At 40.8% G+C, this 18916-nt stretch overlaps 1 protein-coding gene across 5 annotated transcripts in view; it reads left to right on the top strand.

Annotated features, from left to right (window-relative positions):
- Positions 1 to 18916, top strand: part of diaph2 (diaphanous-related formin 2) — a 369056-nt gene that overhangs the window by 191846 nt on the left and 158294 nt on the right. For all 5 annotated transcript variants that reach the window (XM_041943749.1, XM_041943748.1, XM_041943750.1 and 2 more), the window contains 2 exons: positions 13614 to 13715; positions 18347 to 18441. In XM_041943749.1, the coding sequence (XP_041799683.1) occupies positions 13614 to 13715; positions 18347 to 18441 (197 nt within the window). The remainder of the gene's footprint in view (positions 1 to 13613; positions 13716 to 18346; positions 18442 to 18916) is intronic.

Here is an 18916-nt window from a genome sequence, read left to right as displayed (position 1 = left end):
GTGAAGATATTCACAGAAATGGAGGAGGTACTCCATCCTGCATATGTCAGATAATAATAATAATAGCAATAATAATAATAATAATTATTATTATTATTATAACAGGAATACATTTCAGGACTGCAACGAGGCAAATAAAATCAGACAATTAACATAATACAAAACTGAAATAAAATACCCAACAGTAAGATAACAACAATCATGTGGTACCATGAATAAAGAGCTATTTTCTTTATTTATCTTCTGTTTGTTTCCACAGTTCAGCCGAGCAACTTGTGATGTGTTTATATTCAGATCCACATGTTTTACCATCGTTTGATCTAATCTGTTACTTACTGTTCTTGTCTAGACATAAACATTCAAAGGTAGTGAGAAGTTCGAGACAAGTAAAGCAATATCATACGCTACATCATTATCATAGATTCTGATTCTGAATAAGCCTCCCTGCTTAATTTTTTTTTTAATTTTAATTTGGTCAGATTTTCCCTTGGGTTTTTTTTTTTTTTTTTTTTTTTTTTTTTTGGTTGCTGTTGCCTTTGGCAAACTCAGTGGTGGTCCCCACTGTTTCTTTGTGCATCTTACAGGTGACCTGACCTCACCAGACTCTGCTGTTACAGATAGCAGCTCCTGGGTTGAAAAGGATGAGGCAACAGAGAAGCTGTCTGTCACAATGAGTAAAATGCCTCCTTTATACAGTACCCATATCTAGTTTTGTTATGTGCATGTGAACACACCTAATAACGTGGATACACACATAAAGGCACACTCACACTCAATTCTGCTTTACATGAGCTACGAATGGCCGACAGGAGACTGCTGTATATCCCTTTCAAGATGATCCCTTCCCCTTTCCTCCACCTCCTCCAATGGGAGGCTTATCCTGTGCTGTAGGATCTGTGAACCTCCCCTTCTCTCCGGTCCCAGCACTGCTGCATGGATCAGTGTAACTCAGGTGAAGATACGGTTGGAAGGAGAAAAGGGAAGAAGGGGCAAAAATGTAATCGTGGTACACTCTCTTTTCACATGATCGTGGATCAGTGCCATTTTCCACTTCTAAGAGCGTTTATCCTTTCATCTTACTTCAGAAATGTCTCTCTGAATTCTCTCATGTTTTTCCATGGTAGCTTTTAAATGAATCTATCATGGCAGAGAGCACACTGAATGAATGTAAACCACGTGTACGACCTGGCACTGTGAAGTACTTATTATTACATATGCTGCTCCAGTACGTGTTGATTGACGTCAACACATCAATTCAGAGGCTGGTGTTTAATAGAATGGCAGCAATAGCCATTCAGTGCAACAGATTCCTTAAGTGATGTACTTAGATGTCAAAGCTGTTGTGGTTTCAAAAGTGTGGTATCTTAAAAGCATATCAAATGTCCTGAATATCCTTTGTTTAGATGGAGTACAGTAGAGTACTGTACAGTGCTGTATGTAGAATTGCCTGGCAGCTTTGCCCTGTTAGACAGTGATGTGCTTGTGTGAGAAAGTCTGATATTGTGCTCACACATGCTACCAACAAGTCTTTTATAGCACGGTACTGAGCGCTGCATCTGCTATGCCCTCTACAGTTTATCAAGCATTTAAAAGATGCACCATGGAATAAACAGATTGTGCGTATTACGAGTGTATCGTCTGTATGCATGTTTTTTCCCCGCATTTCCTTGCATTTCAACCCAATTCTGTCTTCTTGACAGCTGGAAAAATGCCATTATGCATTTTTTTTTCTATGATATGTCCTGGCAGGATTCAGCAATTTTTCTCCAACATGTGTGCACTTAGGCTTGATGTGTCAGAGGCAAATCGGAACATCCATAAAATTCACCTGACAACACACACTTGGCCAGAGATAAACATCTGGTGCGAGCACAACCTGTGTTTATCTGTTGTTTAAGGCTATTAGGGATGAAATGACAGTTGGGAGTGGAACACTTTAAGGATTCCCATTGATCCATTTTTCTTTTTGCACACATTCGTGGCTATTTATGTGTGCGCTTTCTTTTGTGCACATATACTGTATGTGTACATTTTTTTGTTTGTAGAAGTAGTTTAAATCCATCAGAGAGGTAATCGTACCAGGGAGTCAGAAATTGCAAAGGATCATGTCAAGATCAAGGCGTGTGTGTGTGAGAGAGAGAGAAAGTCAGAGGTTGCAGTAGAGTCGGCTGATGGGACCACACGAGCTAGAGAGAGAACACACATTCCAGAGAACATCTTGTGCCATTGGACATGTATTTGCCCTCATGCAGCTTTCCTTCATGTAGCAGCACCTGCTGTAAGGCTGAGAGCGGCAGAAGCCTGTGTACTTGCTTTTGATCAGCACACCACAGCAACGTCTATACAGTACTGGACATGTTTCACCACACGCCTTTACACAATTATTATGAAGCCTCAGTGGATGCTGTACTGACCTTCTCAACATCATTGGGCTCAAGTCTCATCTTATATTTCATCATAGTCATCAGTGTGTTTGACATTTTTCACAATAGCTGTGTTTCCACATTCAACATGGTTTTGTGCTCATTTTGAAGTTTTGCATTTAGCAACGGTAGGGAAAGGAAAAGGAGTTAGCATGTTTAATAGACGTGGAAACAATAAGTTCCAATGCAGCGATGATTTAATTCACATGACTGATCAGCTGTTTACACTCCCGGGGATTCTTCCCTGTTTCTGCTGCTCTCTTTGATGGCCAAGGCAGCTGGTTCTTCTTCTTCTTCTTCTTCTTCTTCGTCTTCGTCTTCGTCTTCTTCTGCTCCCTTACGCCTAATTCACATTTTCTCTCTGTTTTCTTCTTTTTTTGCAATATTTCAAAAGTTTGCATCAAATTCACTTGACAATGACTGCAGATGGGAACACGGCTAATCATTATTGCAGAAACATTTACTGTCAAATCATGCTTCCTTTGTGCATTGGCCTTATCTTAAGTAAAATCAGCGGAAGGTCACTGTAGATTTCATAGACGTGTTCTTTCACGAGAGATCATAGGACGCATGACTTGCTATGCGTTCCCACTGCTTCCTCGTGTTTAATTTTAACATCTCCCTTGATCACATCCTGCAACAAAAGAAAGTCGGTGTCATCATGTTACAGCGCCTTCTTTTTTCAACTGCATCAAAATGGTAGCAGTGTAACATGGGGACTTAAGAGATGCTTTCAATAAATCTGTTTTTCTTTTAATCTTAACCCTTACTGCTTGCTAACAGACATTACCTTCTCTCTTAATTGTTTGCAGTTAAATAACAAATGAGGAAAAAAAGATTGTGGGCAGGCTAATTTGTTTTTTTTTGTGTAATTGAGGTGGCCAGCTGTAATGCCATTATTTCAGACAATTGTGTATCGTGGGTTAGGGGGTAGTAACAGCTAAAAGTCTAGGTCAGCAGTATGGTCTTTTATGGGACCCATCCACTCACTCTCAGGCTTCACTTTACAAGAGAAACTTCACTAAGTGACTGACTCAGAGCCTCAGCATCCTTTTTACAGCCAACAGGTTAGCGCAGAATCCCATCCAAGTCATCCAGGCAGCAGGGTACCAGCAGGACCCATAAACACATCATAATCAGCCCACGAAGAGGTGGGTTGCACTTAAATGGTCTGTACCCCAAACACCATGGATACCCCTAATTTCACTGTAGCACAAGTCAAGAATCCAATTACAGCCCTGCTACTGGAGTCATCAGTGTCTGAGCCAGAAGTCTGCTTTACATGCTGGGCTCTGACCTCCCACCTTCTCCTACAGCACAAAAGCAGGTCTATCATTATCACTCATTAAGCCTGACTAACCTGTTTTCATTCTCGCTGACTAAACAAAGGATAATTAATCAAGATTTGGACTCTGTACTGTACAGCATGTCATGTAGTGTCACGGGCTGCACTCTAGTGCGCCAAATTAAAATAATTATAGGTTAGCTGCTTTTCATGTCACAAAATGAGGACATTTCGATTGCACATGAGCGGTGTCCATATTTCTGATTCTTGTGTGTGTGTCTGTGCAGTTCATCTATTCCTTTTCTTAACACTCACTTATCGAGCTCTCCTCCTGTTCCTGAGGGGATTTTGTAGCTTTTGTAGTGTTTCTCCCCACAATTATGTCTTTTACGTCTCTATTAGTGGCTGGTTGAGTACAGTGATTTCAGTGGAAATAGTCATTTCATTGGAAGTGGTTCCTGTACTGGAAGACCACAGTGTTTGTGAGTGAGTAGGCTCTGAGTAAGAAGAGCAGCAATTTGGTAATCCAGATGGCTCACATTTTATTCTTTCTCAATCTGTCCTTCTCTTCAATACTCAGGAGTATCTTTTCTTTACTGTCCGTGACCACATGGATGCTGCACCCACACAGAGCACACCAGTAGTACTCAACACCTACCATTAATCTCTAAATCTCTAAAAAAAAAAAAGCACAATTTTTAACAGAGATTCAGTTTAGTAACTGCTAGGCTGCTATTACTGTATATAAAGCAGATGTAATATTTGGTTCTGACTTTTGTCTGTGAAGTGTTTGCTCTGACACAAAATGTTTACATGCTAGTAGTAGCTGACTGTAGCTGGAGGTCATCATGCCGCCGCAATGCAGCTTTTGCAATGTGGAGGCTCCTTGAAAACAACCACTCCATGCACACATAGATAGATAGATAGATAGATAGATAGATAGATAGATAGATAGATAGATAGATAGATAGATAGATAGATAGATAGATAGCAACATACTCTGAAAGAAAGGAAGCTCTCTGGTTTACTCCTTGTAAACATCGAGGCAGGTGAGCAGCTCAACAACTATGATTTTGGGATTTAAATGCAATTCACGACTGAGTGGCTCTCTTTACACTCATATTCTCCCTGCCTCGCTTTTAACTCTATCCCCAGGTGCCGCGCGGTGCATCTTTAATCAGGGCATGTCTGCCTTGACACCTCCATGTCACCAGAACATGCTTTGCTGCAGCTGTGTGAAGAATAGTCATCAGGAGGTGATATGATGGGAGCTGTTACAGGCTCAATCACGATGCAGGACCAATCGCCTCTTTTTATTTCATGTACGTGTGTTTGTGTGTGTTTGCACCTGTATGGAGGGGCAGTGTATGCATTTTAGTGGCAGACGTAGCACCAGCTGTCTTTTATGTGATTGGGGACTTCCAACTTTACTGTATATATCTGTCCCTGCTTTGATTGCCAAGGATAAACCTATTGCTGCTAACAAGCGTGGAGTCAAGCTGCCAGAATGAGAAAAAGTCATTTCCCCCTCCTCTTGTCCTCATCTCTCAGCAAACCTTGACATTTTCCAGCACAGAAATGTGAAGTATTTTTTAAGTCCTTTCACGCCTCAGTTGACAAATTGGATCAACCTATTGGTTAACCTTCACAAGAAGAAGAGATAATACTTGAGCACATTTCTTAAAAATAAAACATAAACATGGTCGTCTTCTCCCTTGTTTGACAACCTTTCATGCATCACGGTTCTAAGCTGTTTGCTTAGACACACCTGCATGTTTGAGTTTTTAAAAAAGAAATGTGGCTACACTGAGAAAAATAATAACCTTCATTTATTATTAGAATTATTATTATTAGACTTATTGTTTCCTCTCTGTACTAACAGTATATGACCCACTACAGCAGAAAGCTGCTCATCAGTCATTATTTTTTAGTCTTACAGTCAAACTTTACAGGATTTTAGTTTTCATTCAGAAAATAGACAAAAAAAAGTATTTTCATAATGTCAAGACCTAAACAAAAGCACCAGCGTATACAGTAAAAATGAAAGTGAACTCACAGTAATGATATCCAGAGTGTCCTGAGACAGAATACTAATCAAATGAAAACTAATTTAGCTTGTTTAGTGTCCTCTTTTCGTCCTGACATATTGAAAAAGTAATAAAAGAAGGAGAGGAACTGGGCTACTCATGAAAGGGAGAGAAAGTGTTAAGGAATAACTCTGCTTTATAAAAGCAAGACAGAGGGCAGATTATGTTCTGTCAGCTGACAAATGTACAAAATGCAACCCTGTCGAATACACTCCAAAGTAGGACATCTCTGCACAGACCAAACCCAAGCAGGTTCTCTGTGGCAGACAGTGTAAATGACATCCAGAGCATGTTTAGTTCTGTTTTAACCATGTGTGGAAAGAAAAACACTTCAAATTCAAGAGTAGGTCAATTAGTCATTGTCACCAGGCTTGTTTGCTTTCTTACCAGAGGTTGGATGAGAAGAACAACATCAATTTCTGGTCTGTGGACGTTTTTTTTTTTTTTTTTTTTTTAAACTCATAATAGCTAAAAAGTCTCTAAGAAGAGGAAAACAGCTAGCCTCGGTTAAAAGGCACACCCACACACACAAAAGCCAAGATTGTAGTGTAAAGGCTTGTGACACAGCTTGTAAAACGACATGTAACATAGACAAAGTGCAATGTAGGTCCATTTATAAGCTGTTCCAACACCTGTTTGACAGAGCCTGGCCACTGTTTTCCTGTTGTTTCCAGTCTTCCAGCACTAAACTAGTCGAAACATGACCTGGACCGTACATCTCTGATAGCACAGGGATGAAACTGATATCAATATTCTCATGTAAGTCCTGGTAGGACGGAACACAAACATTTTTCCTTATGTCTCCTTTAAAGATGAACAGCAATACGGGTGCACGCCTTAATACCTCCACTGTTTTAACCTCTTTCAGTATACTTTGGAGTCCGTCTCTGGGCTCGGTCCTATTTAACACGTTAGAGACCACTGTGGCATCAGTAATCCTGTCAGCTGTCCAAGGAACAGCCTCAGCCTCAAATCTCTGTTCTTCATCCCCTCATAGTGACACAAGCCGGGCCTCGGCGTCGCCCACTGAATGCTTAAGGTTGGATGGCATAGTGGGGTCTTAACAGACGCGAGGGGCAGCCTTTTGGACCATCAGCCTAGTGCATTCCCACCAGCGCTCAAGCGCATTGGGTCACAACGAGCAGCCTCGGCACCACCAGAGAATGGTTTCCTAGAACTGATTGGCTGTCAGGCTCAATCCATTCGCTGCCCCCAGGAGCATGTCTCCATGACCAATTTAAGAGGCAGAGTCAGAGCCTTCCCACACTCCCTGCCGCTGAGAGAGAGAACAACAGTCATGTGTAGATGTGGGCAGATTAAATATATACTTGTTAAAAGGCTGTACAAAGCCCAAGGTCATTGACAATGCTCAGAGTTATTGATTTTTTTTTTTTTTTATTTGCTCAGTATTGTTATGTTTTCTTACGTTAATTTTTTACAATTTGTTTTAAGCACATTTATTCTGCGTTGGTATAAAAGCCAATTGTGTGACCTGAGAGACACAGTATTATTGCTCCTCTCTTCATGAATACAAACCCTTAATGCACTATATCATCTATCGGCTTTTGCTAAAGTCTGTTTGAATTAGACATGAAGTAAATCCCGCCAACACTGCATTTCTCAAGATTCATATTTATTTTTAATCTTAAAAATCAATTCCTAATCACAGCCTTAAACTAAAAGTTAAGCAAATCGTGCACGATCATGATATCCCTGATATTACTGGCCCGATTCTCCACTTTTGATAGAAACTGACCACTTCCATGGGAAACATTAATCGCTAGCAGGAGTCCCTCTCCTCTCCTCTTGGAATAGAAGCAGGGAACGGGGTCACTAAGGGAGATCTGTGTTGTCTCAATTAGAAGAGGAGGCGTTTTTCTCACTGGGCCCTGCTCCAGGCCCAGCTGTGTACCTTCCACCGTGGGCTGAGCCTCTCCCTGCATACTGAAAACATTACTCGGCACAGGTCAGAGTGTCACTCTGCGGGACTCCTGCTCCCATAATACACACCTTTTATTTAGAGATCTTGAATAACCAGAACCAGATGGTTTCAGACGGGAGGATAGATAACTCCAGAAAACTTGTTAGCTCAAAAACGCACACAGTCATCCCCGGTTGAATGGGTGCATACATATATTTTGGAAGTGTGTTTTGACACACATGAGTGTGCACGCACTCACACACACTATCCACAATTTCCATCATCATTATCGTTATCAGCCACTTCCCCCACTCCCTGTTATCATTAGGCATGATGATGATGATTGCATGGTTGATAGCTCCCACCCCCCAACTGCAGCTCCACTGTAATGGTTCACCTTGAGCTGAGGAGTATTTCTAAAAAAAAAAACAGCTTCAACATTCTTGCTATGTCAAGGTTAAAGCCTGGGAAAGGGAACAAAAACACTTCCACAAATACCTTGAAGTTGTGTTCTTGTTGATAAGAGAGACACTTAATCATTCCACAGGCAAGCATTTATTTATTGGAAAAGAAACTTAGAAAATGTCCACTCATCATTATCAGGCACTTATCTTGTTGTCACCACAGCCTACGTTGTGTCTCATTCATACTGAGTTTGTAGACTTTTCGTATTCTGGTTTAGTATGTGCAATCAGTGCAGGTTTCCTAACCCAAAAGTAACAGGAATGATTTCAAGTGTTCGAGTCAAAAGAAAAGGGATTGCCTTTTTGCAAGTGGGAGCATGCTTTTGAGATCCAAGATAGCAGGAGGAGTGGATAGAGAGGTGTGTATCCACACTGCAAATTGGCTTCGGGGTTGAGAAAGAGACCTCTGTTTAGCCTTTGTCAATGGGAGAAAGTGGTCACAGCTGGATTTCACTGGTCAATTGGTACGTTCAGATCTTGAGCGTGCTCTCTATTTTAGAAGGTCTCACTCATTATTCCAGCTATGACTGGGCCAGGCACTGTTTTACCCTCTAAGTCTCTATCTTGCCAGTGGACATTCAGCAACACCTCTGTTCACTATGTTTTCCCCCCTAATACCTTAATACTTTTTTATTTATTCTGGGAGCATGGATCTGTAGCGTGGCTGGTGACTCTTCCTCAGAATCCATCTCCTTTAGACAGGCTGGCAGCTTTCCAGCAGCTCAATCCTCAGTGTGAGTCCCTGAGATGGAGGACGGGGCACATGTTTGCAGGCAGATTGCACAATTGAGGGAATAAATTGCCTTGTGGAGGACCAGACACCACATTGTCTGTTCCACTCTGTGTTCCTTTGCCTTTACTGTAAATATGTTTGTTGAAGACCTGTCATCTGCAGTTTCTTTTATTTCTTTTCAAGGCCTGCTCATTTTATGGTGCTTAGCGGTGGGGCTCGGTCGGATGGTCTGTGTCCGGAAGTGAACATGTGGTAGTGTTTAGCTTTGTAATGCCCGGGGTTTTATGGATGTCTTGAGGGAGATATCACATGGAAGGCAACCAGGATAGTGATTCTGGGCCAGCAAACAGACTGGATGTCCAAGTGTTGGAGAACTCTTGTTATCACAGAGCTTCCCAAGGGCATACCTCAGTCCAAGGCCCACAGAGTAGGCTTATCATGGATGCCAAGTCATCTTTAATAAGCCAAATCTGTTTTTGCTCAGACAGTCATGTATTTTTTTTTCAATGGAACCTCTATCAATTTGGTGACTCCTTTTGGCACAGAGCAATCTTGAACTCCCCCTCAGTTAATGGAATGTGTAACAGATATGCTCACCAGAGACTTCTCCTCATGTGGTTATGTTGGCTCCAGTAAATCTTTCATGTTTTGTTAAAACATGATTTCGAAACACTTCCTCCTTGACATGCCTCGCAAAGCTCTTCACCCCATAAGTTAATATATTACCACAAATCAGTTTGCAATAGTTACTATTTATATTTCATTGCTACATTTCTCTTCTCAAGCTCGCATGGCCAATATCATGTCAAAAGCATTTGACCCTTTTATTTTCCTTAGAGGACCATCTGGCCCAAGAATCATCAGTGCCAAAGTTGAGGTCTACATAATATAGTGGGTTCAAAGCTTAGAAAGCACTCTTAATATTTCCACAGATTTTCTCCAGTCTTTAGACTGAATTGTCTGGAGAAATATATGCTCCTATCACCTCTTTCCACCCAACATCAATGAATAAATGATTGTGCTGCTGGTATTATTGATCTGACAACCATGGCACAGAGATAATACAGTGTATCTCCATGTGATATGTCACCATTGTACACAACGGCTTCAAGGAAACCTGCTAGCTGCCAAAAAACCCTCCCACATTGTGCCCATCACAAATGTCTCTTTACAGAGTGATTGCTTGGGAGATTCCATTAACAAATATAAATCTGTGCAAGAAGGATGGCATTGTTGTCAGAGTATTACATTTTAGCTTCTGGGCAACTAGTAAAACACGTTTAAATGTTGGCAAGGACTTTGATCAGCTGTCATGGACCTCCAGTGTTGGACAGGTTAAGCTTTCTTGGCAGAAAAGTGAATTAGATGGACATTAATTTCCAAAGTCATATTTTAATATAAAACAAACACAAAAACTTTTGTCACAGTCGACTCAAGAGGTTCTAAAAAAAAGTGGGGGCCCTATGTAAAACATAAATAACAACAGAATGCAAACAAACTGTGTTTACTGTCAATGGTTTTACAAAGTGTTCCTGAGCCCCTGTAGTAACATCCTTTATGCAATCATGTGTTCACGAAGTGGTGAACCTCGCTCCATTCTTGCTTGTGAACGACTGAGCCTTTCATACCCAATCATAATGCTATCACCTTTTACCAATCAACCTGTTTACCTGTGAAATGTTCCAAACTGGTGTTTTTTCCACAACTTTCCCAGTCTTTTGTTGCTCCTGTCCCGACTTTGAAACATCACATTCAGAATATGTATATATTTACAAAAGTTGAAGTGAGTGCATGTCAGAAAGGATTAGTAAATTAACACAGTCTGTTTCTTTATGTTTTACACACCTTACACAACTCTTTTGGAATAAGAGTTGTATGATGCCAAGTGGAGGGTGTGATTTTCACTGCTGCCTGACAACACTTGTGTTCTGGAAACATTCATAAAACTTGCTTTATTCTTGTGGACAAACCATCTGGCTGAAATATGCTACCTATAGTCATCCTCTCCACACACCTGGTACTCCAACTAGTGTGGCAGATCGGATGTGCGCAAGCCCTCCAGGGCCCATCAGTCCACATGCGCTGCTCAGAGGAAACATGTGACATGTGGCATAATTGAGTCAGCCAGCAAATCCTGTTGCAGAAAATCAGCCAACTGATGCCACTACTAAGTGCCCAGCGGGGGAGCTCTGAGCTGTATAGGATGGCATCAGAAAGGAATGTGCCTGTTTCAGATTATTAAAGCCACTGTTTTTCTCTTTTATTTGAGATAGCATGTGGCCCTGCGGGTAAGGGTGAAGACAGCTGAGGCACTGACGAATGGGCCGAGAGCACCCTGCTGAGAGTGTAAGGTACCTGGGTGAGAGAGTCAAGTGGCAGTAGAGAAAAGAATGGAGGTTTAAGAGAACAATTTAGTACGAAAAGCAGCCAAATTTCCCCTCTCAGTTTAATTTGCTCTCTGTCTGTGGGCCATTCTCTGAGGGAGATCATTGTTTCGTCGTGTTTTATTTTTGCTCGCTCTCGAGTTTCTTTGTCCAAGGCTCTGTCCACATTAGAAATCCAGCATGATTCCTTTGGCCATGCTGGCTACAGACTCAGTTTATGTGAGACAGGATGTTGTAATGTTGTGCTTGTAGGATTTATTTATGAAGTAATGAATATTTATTATTTGGTGGGTTTGGAGGAATTCTGCAAATTGCTGACACCAAAATGCGGAAATACATACATTTGCCAATCTTGTAAAAAATAAATGCAATCAAAAAGCCTGACCCTGGAAATTGGGTTAATATTTTTTTCATTTGAAAACAGAAAACCTCATTGACAATACAGTTGGCAGTTGAGCTCCTGCGTTGATGTCAATTTTTCACTAGTTTCGCCCCCCTTCACCTCCACTGAGTTGCCAAATAAACTGTGTTATCTTATAAAACGCCACTGTAATTGAAGATGAACTTGACTCGGTCTTTGTCAAGTCAAAACAAACGGACTGCATTTCTCCACCTATAGTGGAGTGAAGCACTTTGTACCTGTGTGTTTTAAAAAGTGCGTACTTGCTTAGTAGATCAGCAGTCACAAAACTGTATCCAGAATTTGTTTATTGGAAGAGCAGTTAATGCGTGTAAGTGGTAGTAATCCTGAGGAAGACTGAAGCGAAACACTGTCCCATGATAGGGCGAAACAAACCGAGGGTGCAGGATTTTGCTCTCATCATGCAAAGATGATTGCAGGTGCTAATTAAAGGGTTTTGTCCTGTTAAAACACCTTCACTTCATATTAATTGGCTAGCAGCCCCTACCTAAATACATTTCTGAATTCTCAACTCTCCAACCTATCACCATGTTGCTTCTAATGTCCAAGTCCAAGCCATTGCTGAAGTGCACCTCTGAGCTCCACTCAGTATGAAGGAGATCCAGCAGGTCTGATTAGATGTGCAGTCCGCCCCTGAGGAGCGTCTCCAGATGTTGACAGAAAATCAAACTGTAATACTGTGTGTAGCATTGGTGCATACTCAGGCCCTTTTTAGCACTACTTAATACAAAAAACAACTGCATCCCTGATGTCATGTGTTGACAGCGAGCTCTGGAGTCAGCTAGGTGCCTTCAGCTTCTTGCTTCTTCTGGATGCCCAGGAGATGTTGCCTCTTTGTTTGTATCTTCAAATATGCAAGCCAGCGCTAGGGGAGCAGATTGTTTGTTCTAGATTTCCTGGGAGACTCCCACCTTGGGCTTTAACAGAGCAGTTGTGATGATTAGCAACAAAGTGTGCTGGCTCTCCCACAAGCCATTGGGACAAGAGGGAAGGGTCTGAGGAATCTTGCTGCTTCCTTATTGTGAAACATTCTCATTTATCCCTCCTCAGTACTGTAATTACAGTTAAAAATATTGACCTTTCATCCTGTGCGTGAACATCTATGTTTTTAGAGCTCGATGTTATTGAAATGTAAGTGAAGACTAATGCACGCTGACATGTGGTGTTTCCCCGAGAGATTCCATAATGTCTCCATTATTAAAGCAACAGTCTCTTCATTCTTGGACCAATTTGTCTATTGTGTTCAGTCATGTAGCAGAAACTTAATGCCATTTTCTGGCATTGTTGGCGGGGTAACACAATTATCTCCTTGGCTCTAGCAAGTTGACAGACAGGGCCTAAGGGAAGAAGCTGTGCTTATCAACCATCTACCCACTGTCACGATGACAGAAAAGGTAGCACACGCAAACAAATGAAGAGTGCAAAATCATCCACAGGACTGTGCTCTGGTGCCACAGCTGATGATACTGCACATTATGGAGTTCCAGCATAATGTTAAAGGGGCTGGTCATCAATCACATCTGCCTATAAATAAACAAATGTTATACCACATGTATACCACAGCACTTCCCTTATGAATGTATTGCAATGCATTTTAACCAGCTGAGCTGCATGTTTTCTGCTATGGAAACTGTTTTTTAATTGTTTATTCTATCTGTTGCTGTCCCTCCATTTTGGCCTGTCGGCTTATGTTTAGTTTGCATTCTAATGTATGTAAATTAGTACATTTTTGTGAGAAGTGTTAAAACATATTTTTGAATATCATTTGACAGTTACATATTATATAGCTTATATATCGTCAGTGTCACATTTTGATTAAATAGCATGTTTTACTCACTTGTCCCATTGCATATAATTTCCAACATTCTTAAAATAGTTTTTTCTTGTTCCTGCAGTGAAAAAAGACGTAAGAGATGAGACTGATGACCGAATGCAGCAATTCAAGAAAAAGGCGAAAGAACTTCGCATCTTGGATGCCAAGACAGCGCAGAATCTTTGTAAGTATATGCAGTTATATATTTTTAGGGTATTTTACAGCCAGTAACCATGTTTAATACCATTAGTTCATGGAGTACTATATTCTTTTAAACCATGACCTTTTATGTCAGAAATGTCAGTGTTCTTTTCCATAACACCCCAGGCATTTTCATACCCCATGAACATTTCAACAAAGCTGTTTGTGGGAAACAAACAGTAGAAAGTCCTCAGCAGTGATAGCGTTTTACTCAGCCCTTTGGGGAAATGTTTTCTTGGCAGTCGCTTAGCGGTCACCGCAAGTGCATATAGATTGTTTCCAAGCTCCCTGTCTGTAATCATGTGTAAAGTAAATTCCTATTAGAACTGAGCACTAAAGCTACATGGAGGTGTTTGGGATCCCCAGGAGCCTTGGTGGACTAGATGTTGAGTTGATACCGGTGTGCAGTATTTACCTCACCCTCCAAATGTTCCTTTACTTTGGTGTTTTTTTGATTAGGGCTCATTTTAGGTTAGATGCAAATCATCTACAAACCCCTTCTGCAGCTCAATCCCTGCACCTCTTCCATATGAAACTCCTTGATCCCAAATCCATAAAATGTGTATGAATTTGTGACACAAAAAATTGAGTGCCTGCCGGCAGTCTTGTGTTGATTGGTGAGTAGAGCATGTTGTTATTGTTTACCCAAATCTGTGAGATTTTATCCGCAGCCTTGATATCCCTTACCTCAGAGATGCAATGTAGATGATAACACCTCATGAAATATACATGCCAAATGCTAAGATTACATGTCTTTGCAACCCTTACTCCATTCTCTTTATTTAGCCATGGTTTTCTCACCTTCCCTCTTTAAAGGACGAGTAGAGGGGTAGGCAATGACATACTGTAGACTGTGATGAATATATTTTTAGGTGGATAAATTCCTCTGCATACTCTGGATGAGGACTGCATGCAGACTAGAATGTCAAAACAAGCTGAGGGATGCATGTTCATCACAGGCACATTAACAATTATACGTGCCTCCCAACCAGTTCCCTTCCCGTGTGCTGGTGATATCTGGTGCAGGGAGGTTCACTGTGTACTTGCATCTTCCGTGAGCAGAGCCCAGATGAATGAGTTCATCGGGCAAAATATCAGGGTCTGATGTCAGGAAGGTGCATCTGGCAGGAACATAAGGATGACACATAGAGGCGTCTGCGTGTGTGTTTGTATCTGTGTGCGCGCATGTGAGCATGTGTGCGCATCTGAGTATGTGCCAGTGTGTGCGTGTCATTGCACTTGTTTATGGGCTGTGACAATGTTGATAGGTGTCACTGCCATCTTTGATTACAGCCCCAGCAGATGGGTTTTGAATTTGGCAGGAAGCAAAAATAAGTGTAGAAAATCTCACCTCCAGAATGGCAATGGGTGGGAGGCATGTGGTCCTACACAGCTACAAAGCTCCCCCGAGGTTGCCTTGATACATACTACAGCATCATAGATCATATTCACTGCCTGCTGCAGAGCCCTCTAAGTTCTCTTTTCAATTTTGATGTGCGTTTGTATTGAAGGTACAGTGGCTGGGATAGGTAGTGGGACAGCTAAATGATTGTGATGTCAGTGCCACATTATGTATTCTGGTGCAATGATTATGCATACCACTGTCTGATAAATTGTACCTAGCAATATGTCTGTCTGAAAACCTACTTGCAGCTTTTACAATAAGCTGCAGGTGAGTGTTTGACTTGTGGCTCAGCCCTGAATAAAGGAGGGGGTCAGTCTACAGGACATGACTCAGGTTAAATTACATTATAGAGGAATGTAGAGCTGGCCACAGCAACCAGAGCCCAGTTCTTAATGAAAACCCGTCTTTCAACTGTACAATTAAACTAGATTAATCAAGATAATCAAGAAATCAAGAGGAATCATAACTGAGAAACATGCATTTAAATCAGCAGCATCAGTAAATCATTTGTAGCATTGATGCATTTTGGTGCTGCAACATTTTCAGAGTTTCGTACTTTATCTATGATAAAAAAAACACTCTTTGGTACATTGTAGGCTTAAAATGTTTAAAAGTTCAGGAAAGAAGAAAGGCCAGAAGCATGCCCTGTGAAAGCAAACTGCACCAGAAGTTGTAAGATGTTTAAAACTGAAAGAGAATGAGCTAGTGTAAACCAGGCAGAAAAGTTTACTTTCTTTTAAGTCTGCTGGAAATTTGTTTGGAATATGCTAGATGAGTTTATTGGAAATGTAAAAATGAATACAATGCTTATAGTTATTTGTATAATAATAATAATAATAATAATAATAATAATAATATTAATAATACAGGTTATTTTATTGTACCTTTCATACAAGAATTACAGCCCAAAGTGATTTACAAGAAAGAAATCTATGTGAGAGCTTCACATAGAAAAGACAGAATGGACATAAAAACAGATAAAAAATCAATGTGAATTTATATCAAACAATTTGTTTAGAAAAAAAATAGGCTTATGCAAGTTCTGGCAGGTCAACAGTATATGTGTGCACAAGGACTTGGTGTATATTGCAGAAATGTTGTTCAGTTGTCATTGTAAGATGCTTTGTCAAAGCTCACACTGTCTAGCTAACTAACCATAAGCTCAGTTACTTCACAAGACGTCCCACTGCAACACATGTGAACTCTGATTGTGTTGTTTTAAACAATTTCCAATACAAAAGTAGTAGACATCCCACTCATCTTAAACATGACAAACGTCTCTCAGCTGCAGCTTGGGTGAGCCACTGCACCACACAGACTGTGTGCAGCGAATCATCTGCTTACAAGTGAAATGCCTTTCCCACCACAATCACTAAAGAAAGAAACAACACGATACAATTTTTGGGTTTACAGATTATGCATGAGAATAAAATGTGGCAACTTTAAAGGGAAAGCCAATAATCTATCATGGAGGGCATTTGAATGTGTTTGCAGTGACTATCGATCACTGTTGGTCAGACAGCCCTACTGTGCACCTCCAGCAGCTAAAGCCACAAATATAGCTCAGCTTGGTGGGTGGACGCGTCTGTGCAGGCTTTTGCACAGAAATTGCAATGTGCTACATCAACACACCTCCATCTGCACCACAGTGCTCGTTTTGGTGCACATGCATTCAGGAAATATCAAAACAGGTGCAGCTTGACCCTAACCCTAACCCATCACTGTCACATACTACAAGGTAAAAATGTAACTGTTAGATAAAAGCAAAAGTTTGATTTTTACATGCCTTTTCTACCTCTGCATCTCAGGTTTCATACAAAGTCGTGAAAATTTAGAAAATGCTTAATTTTAAGAGTTGTGTTTTCGAGGTTAAGAATATGCTTGAATTCCAATATGCTCCTTGAAAAATGCTTGATTTTCAACATAATCTGGTGTTTCACCGACACAATCAGTCATGTTAACCAAAAATCCTATCTTATTTTAAGTGAAACAACCCAGTAGCTATATTTGTTTGTTTGAGTTTGGAAGCATTAAATAATCATGACCAAAACAGCTGGTAAAATAGACAAAGGCTTCAAGAGTCTGGAAATTTTTTGATTTAGGTCATTTGAAAGTGCTTGAATTTTACTCTTAAAAAGCTGTACGGATGCTGTTATCTTCTCAGTTTGGAATTTATAATATATCCCAGGGTTACTTATGACAACCCACCCCCAAGAGAACCTTGTATCCAGCTGTTTCTGTGGCTGAGGAGGATATATAGGACATATTGAATAAACTGTATAGAGTTTAGACAACAAATGAGGATGACATGTTGATAGGAATGCGCCCCAATCAGGAAAATGTCATGCTAATGAGGAAAAAATTACATAAATATTGATTACCAACAGACCATGGAGACAGATTAGTCTCAATAGAATACATTTCTCTTCAGTTCTGGAGTTTTGAGTCACCAGACAACTGAGACAAGGAAGCCAGGAAGGTTCATGTTAAGTAAATACAGCTATGTCATAATATGTCATGACTAAGTAGTAAGTAAATGCACTAAGTAGTCAGCGTAATAAATAGTAATAGACTGTGAAGAAGAGAAAAGAAAAAGGATGCACTACCTCTCCATTTGTTGCGCGTCAAATACAGACATCAGGTCCCACTGCTGCAGCAGTATAGCAGCTGTTGACTGACTCTCCTCCAACTCATTACCAACCCTCCACCTGTGACTTCCACCTGGATACGCCATCAGCTCCAATTTCCACTGTAGGCACCCCACCTGGAGAGTGAAACACCCACAAGGCTGTCCCCTGAGGCAAATTCAGTTCACTTCCTCATATCCACCCAAACAAAACCGTGTACCATTACTGCAACCACAGCTAATGCCACTGTTTATCATTATTATTCATATTATTATTATGATTATTGTTGTTGTTGTTGTTGTTGTCCAATTTTTATTCACAGTTGAGTAGAAATTGTGTTACTTATTACTTTGGCACTTTTCACTATTACTGGCAAATCTTGATGTTTTCCTTCCCCGTTTTTGTCAGGGTGACACAAACTATCCTGTTGAGGGGCAGAAAGTGTATTAGTTTTTCCAAGTGTCAAGTTAGGTCTGTGGTCATTTTGTCTGAGGAGCGATGAGTGCTGAAATGTCTCTTTGAACCCCGCGGTCTAATAAAAAAAGGAGAGGAAATGACTCTCTTCTCTCTCCATCACAACAGCAATTTTCTTGGGCTCGTTCCGCCTGCCTTATGAAGAGATTCGGGACATTGTGCTGGAGGTAGACGAGGAAAGACTGAGCGAATCACTCATCCAGGTAAGACTGATGTTCAGTGTGGTGTGTTAGTTCTTTCACTCACACACACACACACACACACTTATTTTTACCCTCTGAAAAATGTGTGCATGTATGTGAGAGAGACAGACCTTCTCTACACGTTCATGTGAAAAGAAGATTTTTAAGTTTCGGTGTCTGGTGGATAGCTTTGCGACCCCATTTTAAACCTGGCATGGTCTGTTTTTGGCACGAGTCAGTCTCCTCATTCTCATGTGGGCCATAGAGACCCCCTATTCATCTTCTCATAATGGATGATGAAGGACATGGCTTGGCAAAGTCTCCCCAACTCCACCCTCCTTTCCTCTTGCCTTTGTCTTAAACCATAATTGATGAGCTTCCTAAAGGCTACTTATTTTTGCTCACATTTTATTTCTGTTTTTCTTGTCTCAGTGAGCATTAATTGAAAGCAGGGCGTGTGTAACTGAGGTGAAGATGCATCACTTGGCAGCGTGAG

This window comes from Chelmon rostratus, chromosome 9 (assembly GCF_017976325.1).
Source record: "Chelmon rostratus isolate fCheRos1 chromosome 9, fCheRos1.pri, whole genome shotgun sequence".
Classification (NCBI taxonomy): Eukaryota; Metazoa; Chordata; class Actinopteri; order Chaetodontiformes; family Chaetodontidae; genus Chelmon; species Chelmon rostratus.
This window is presented reverse-complemented; position numbering and strand designations above follow the sequence as displayed.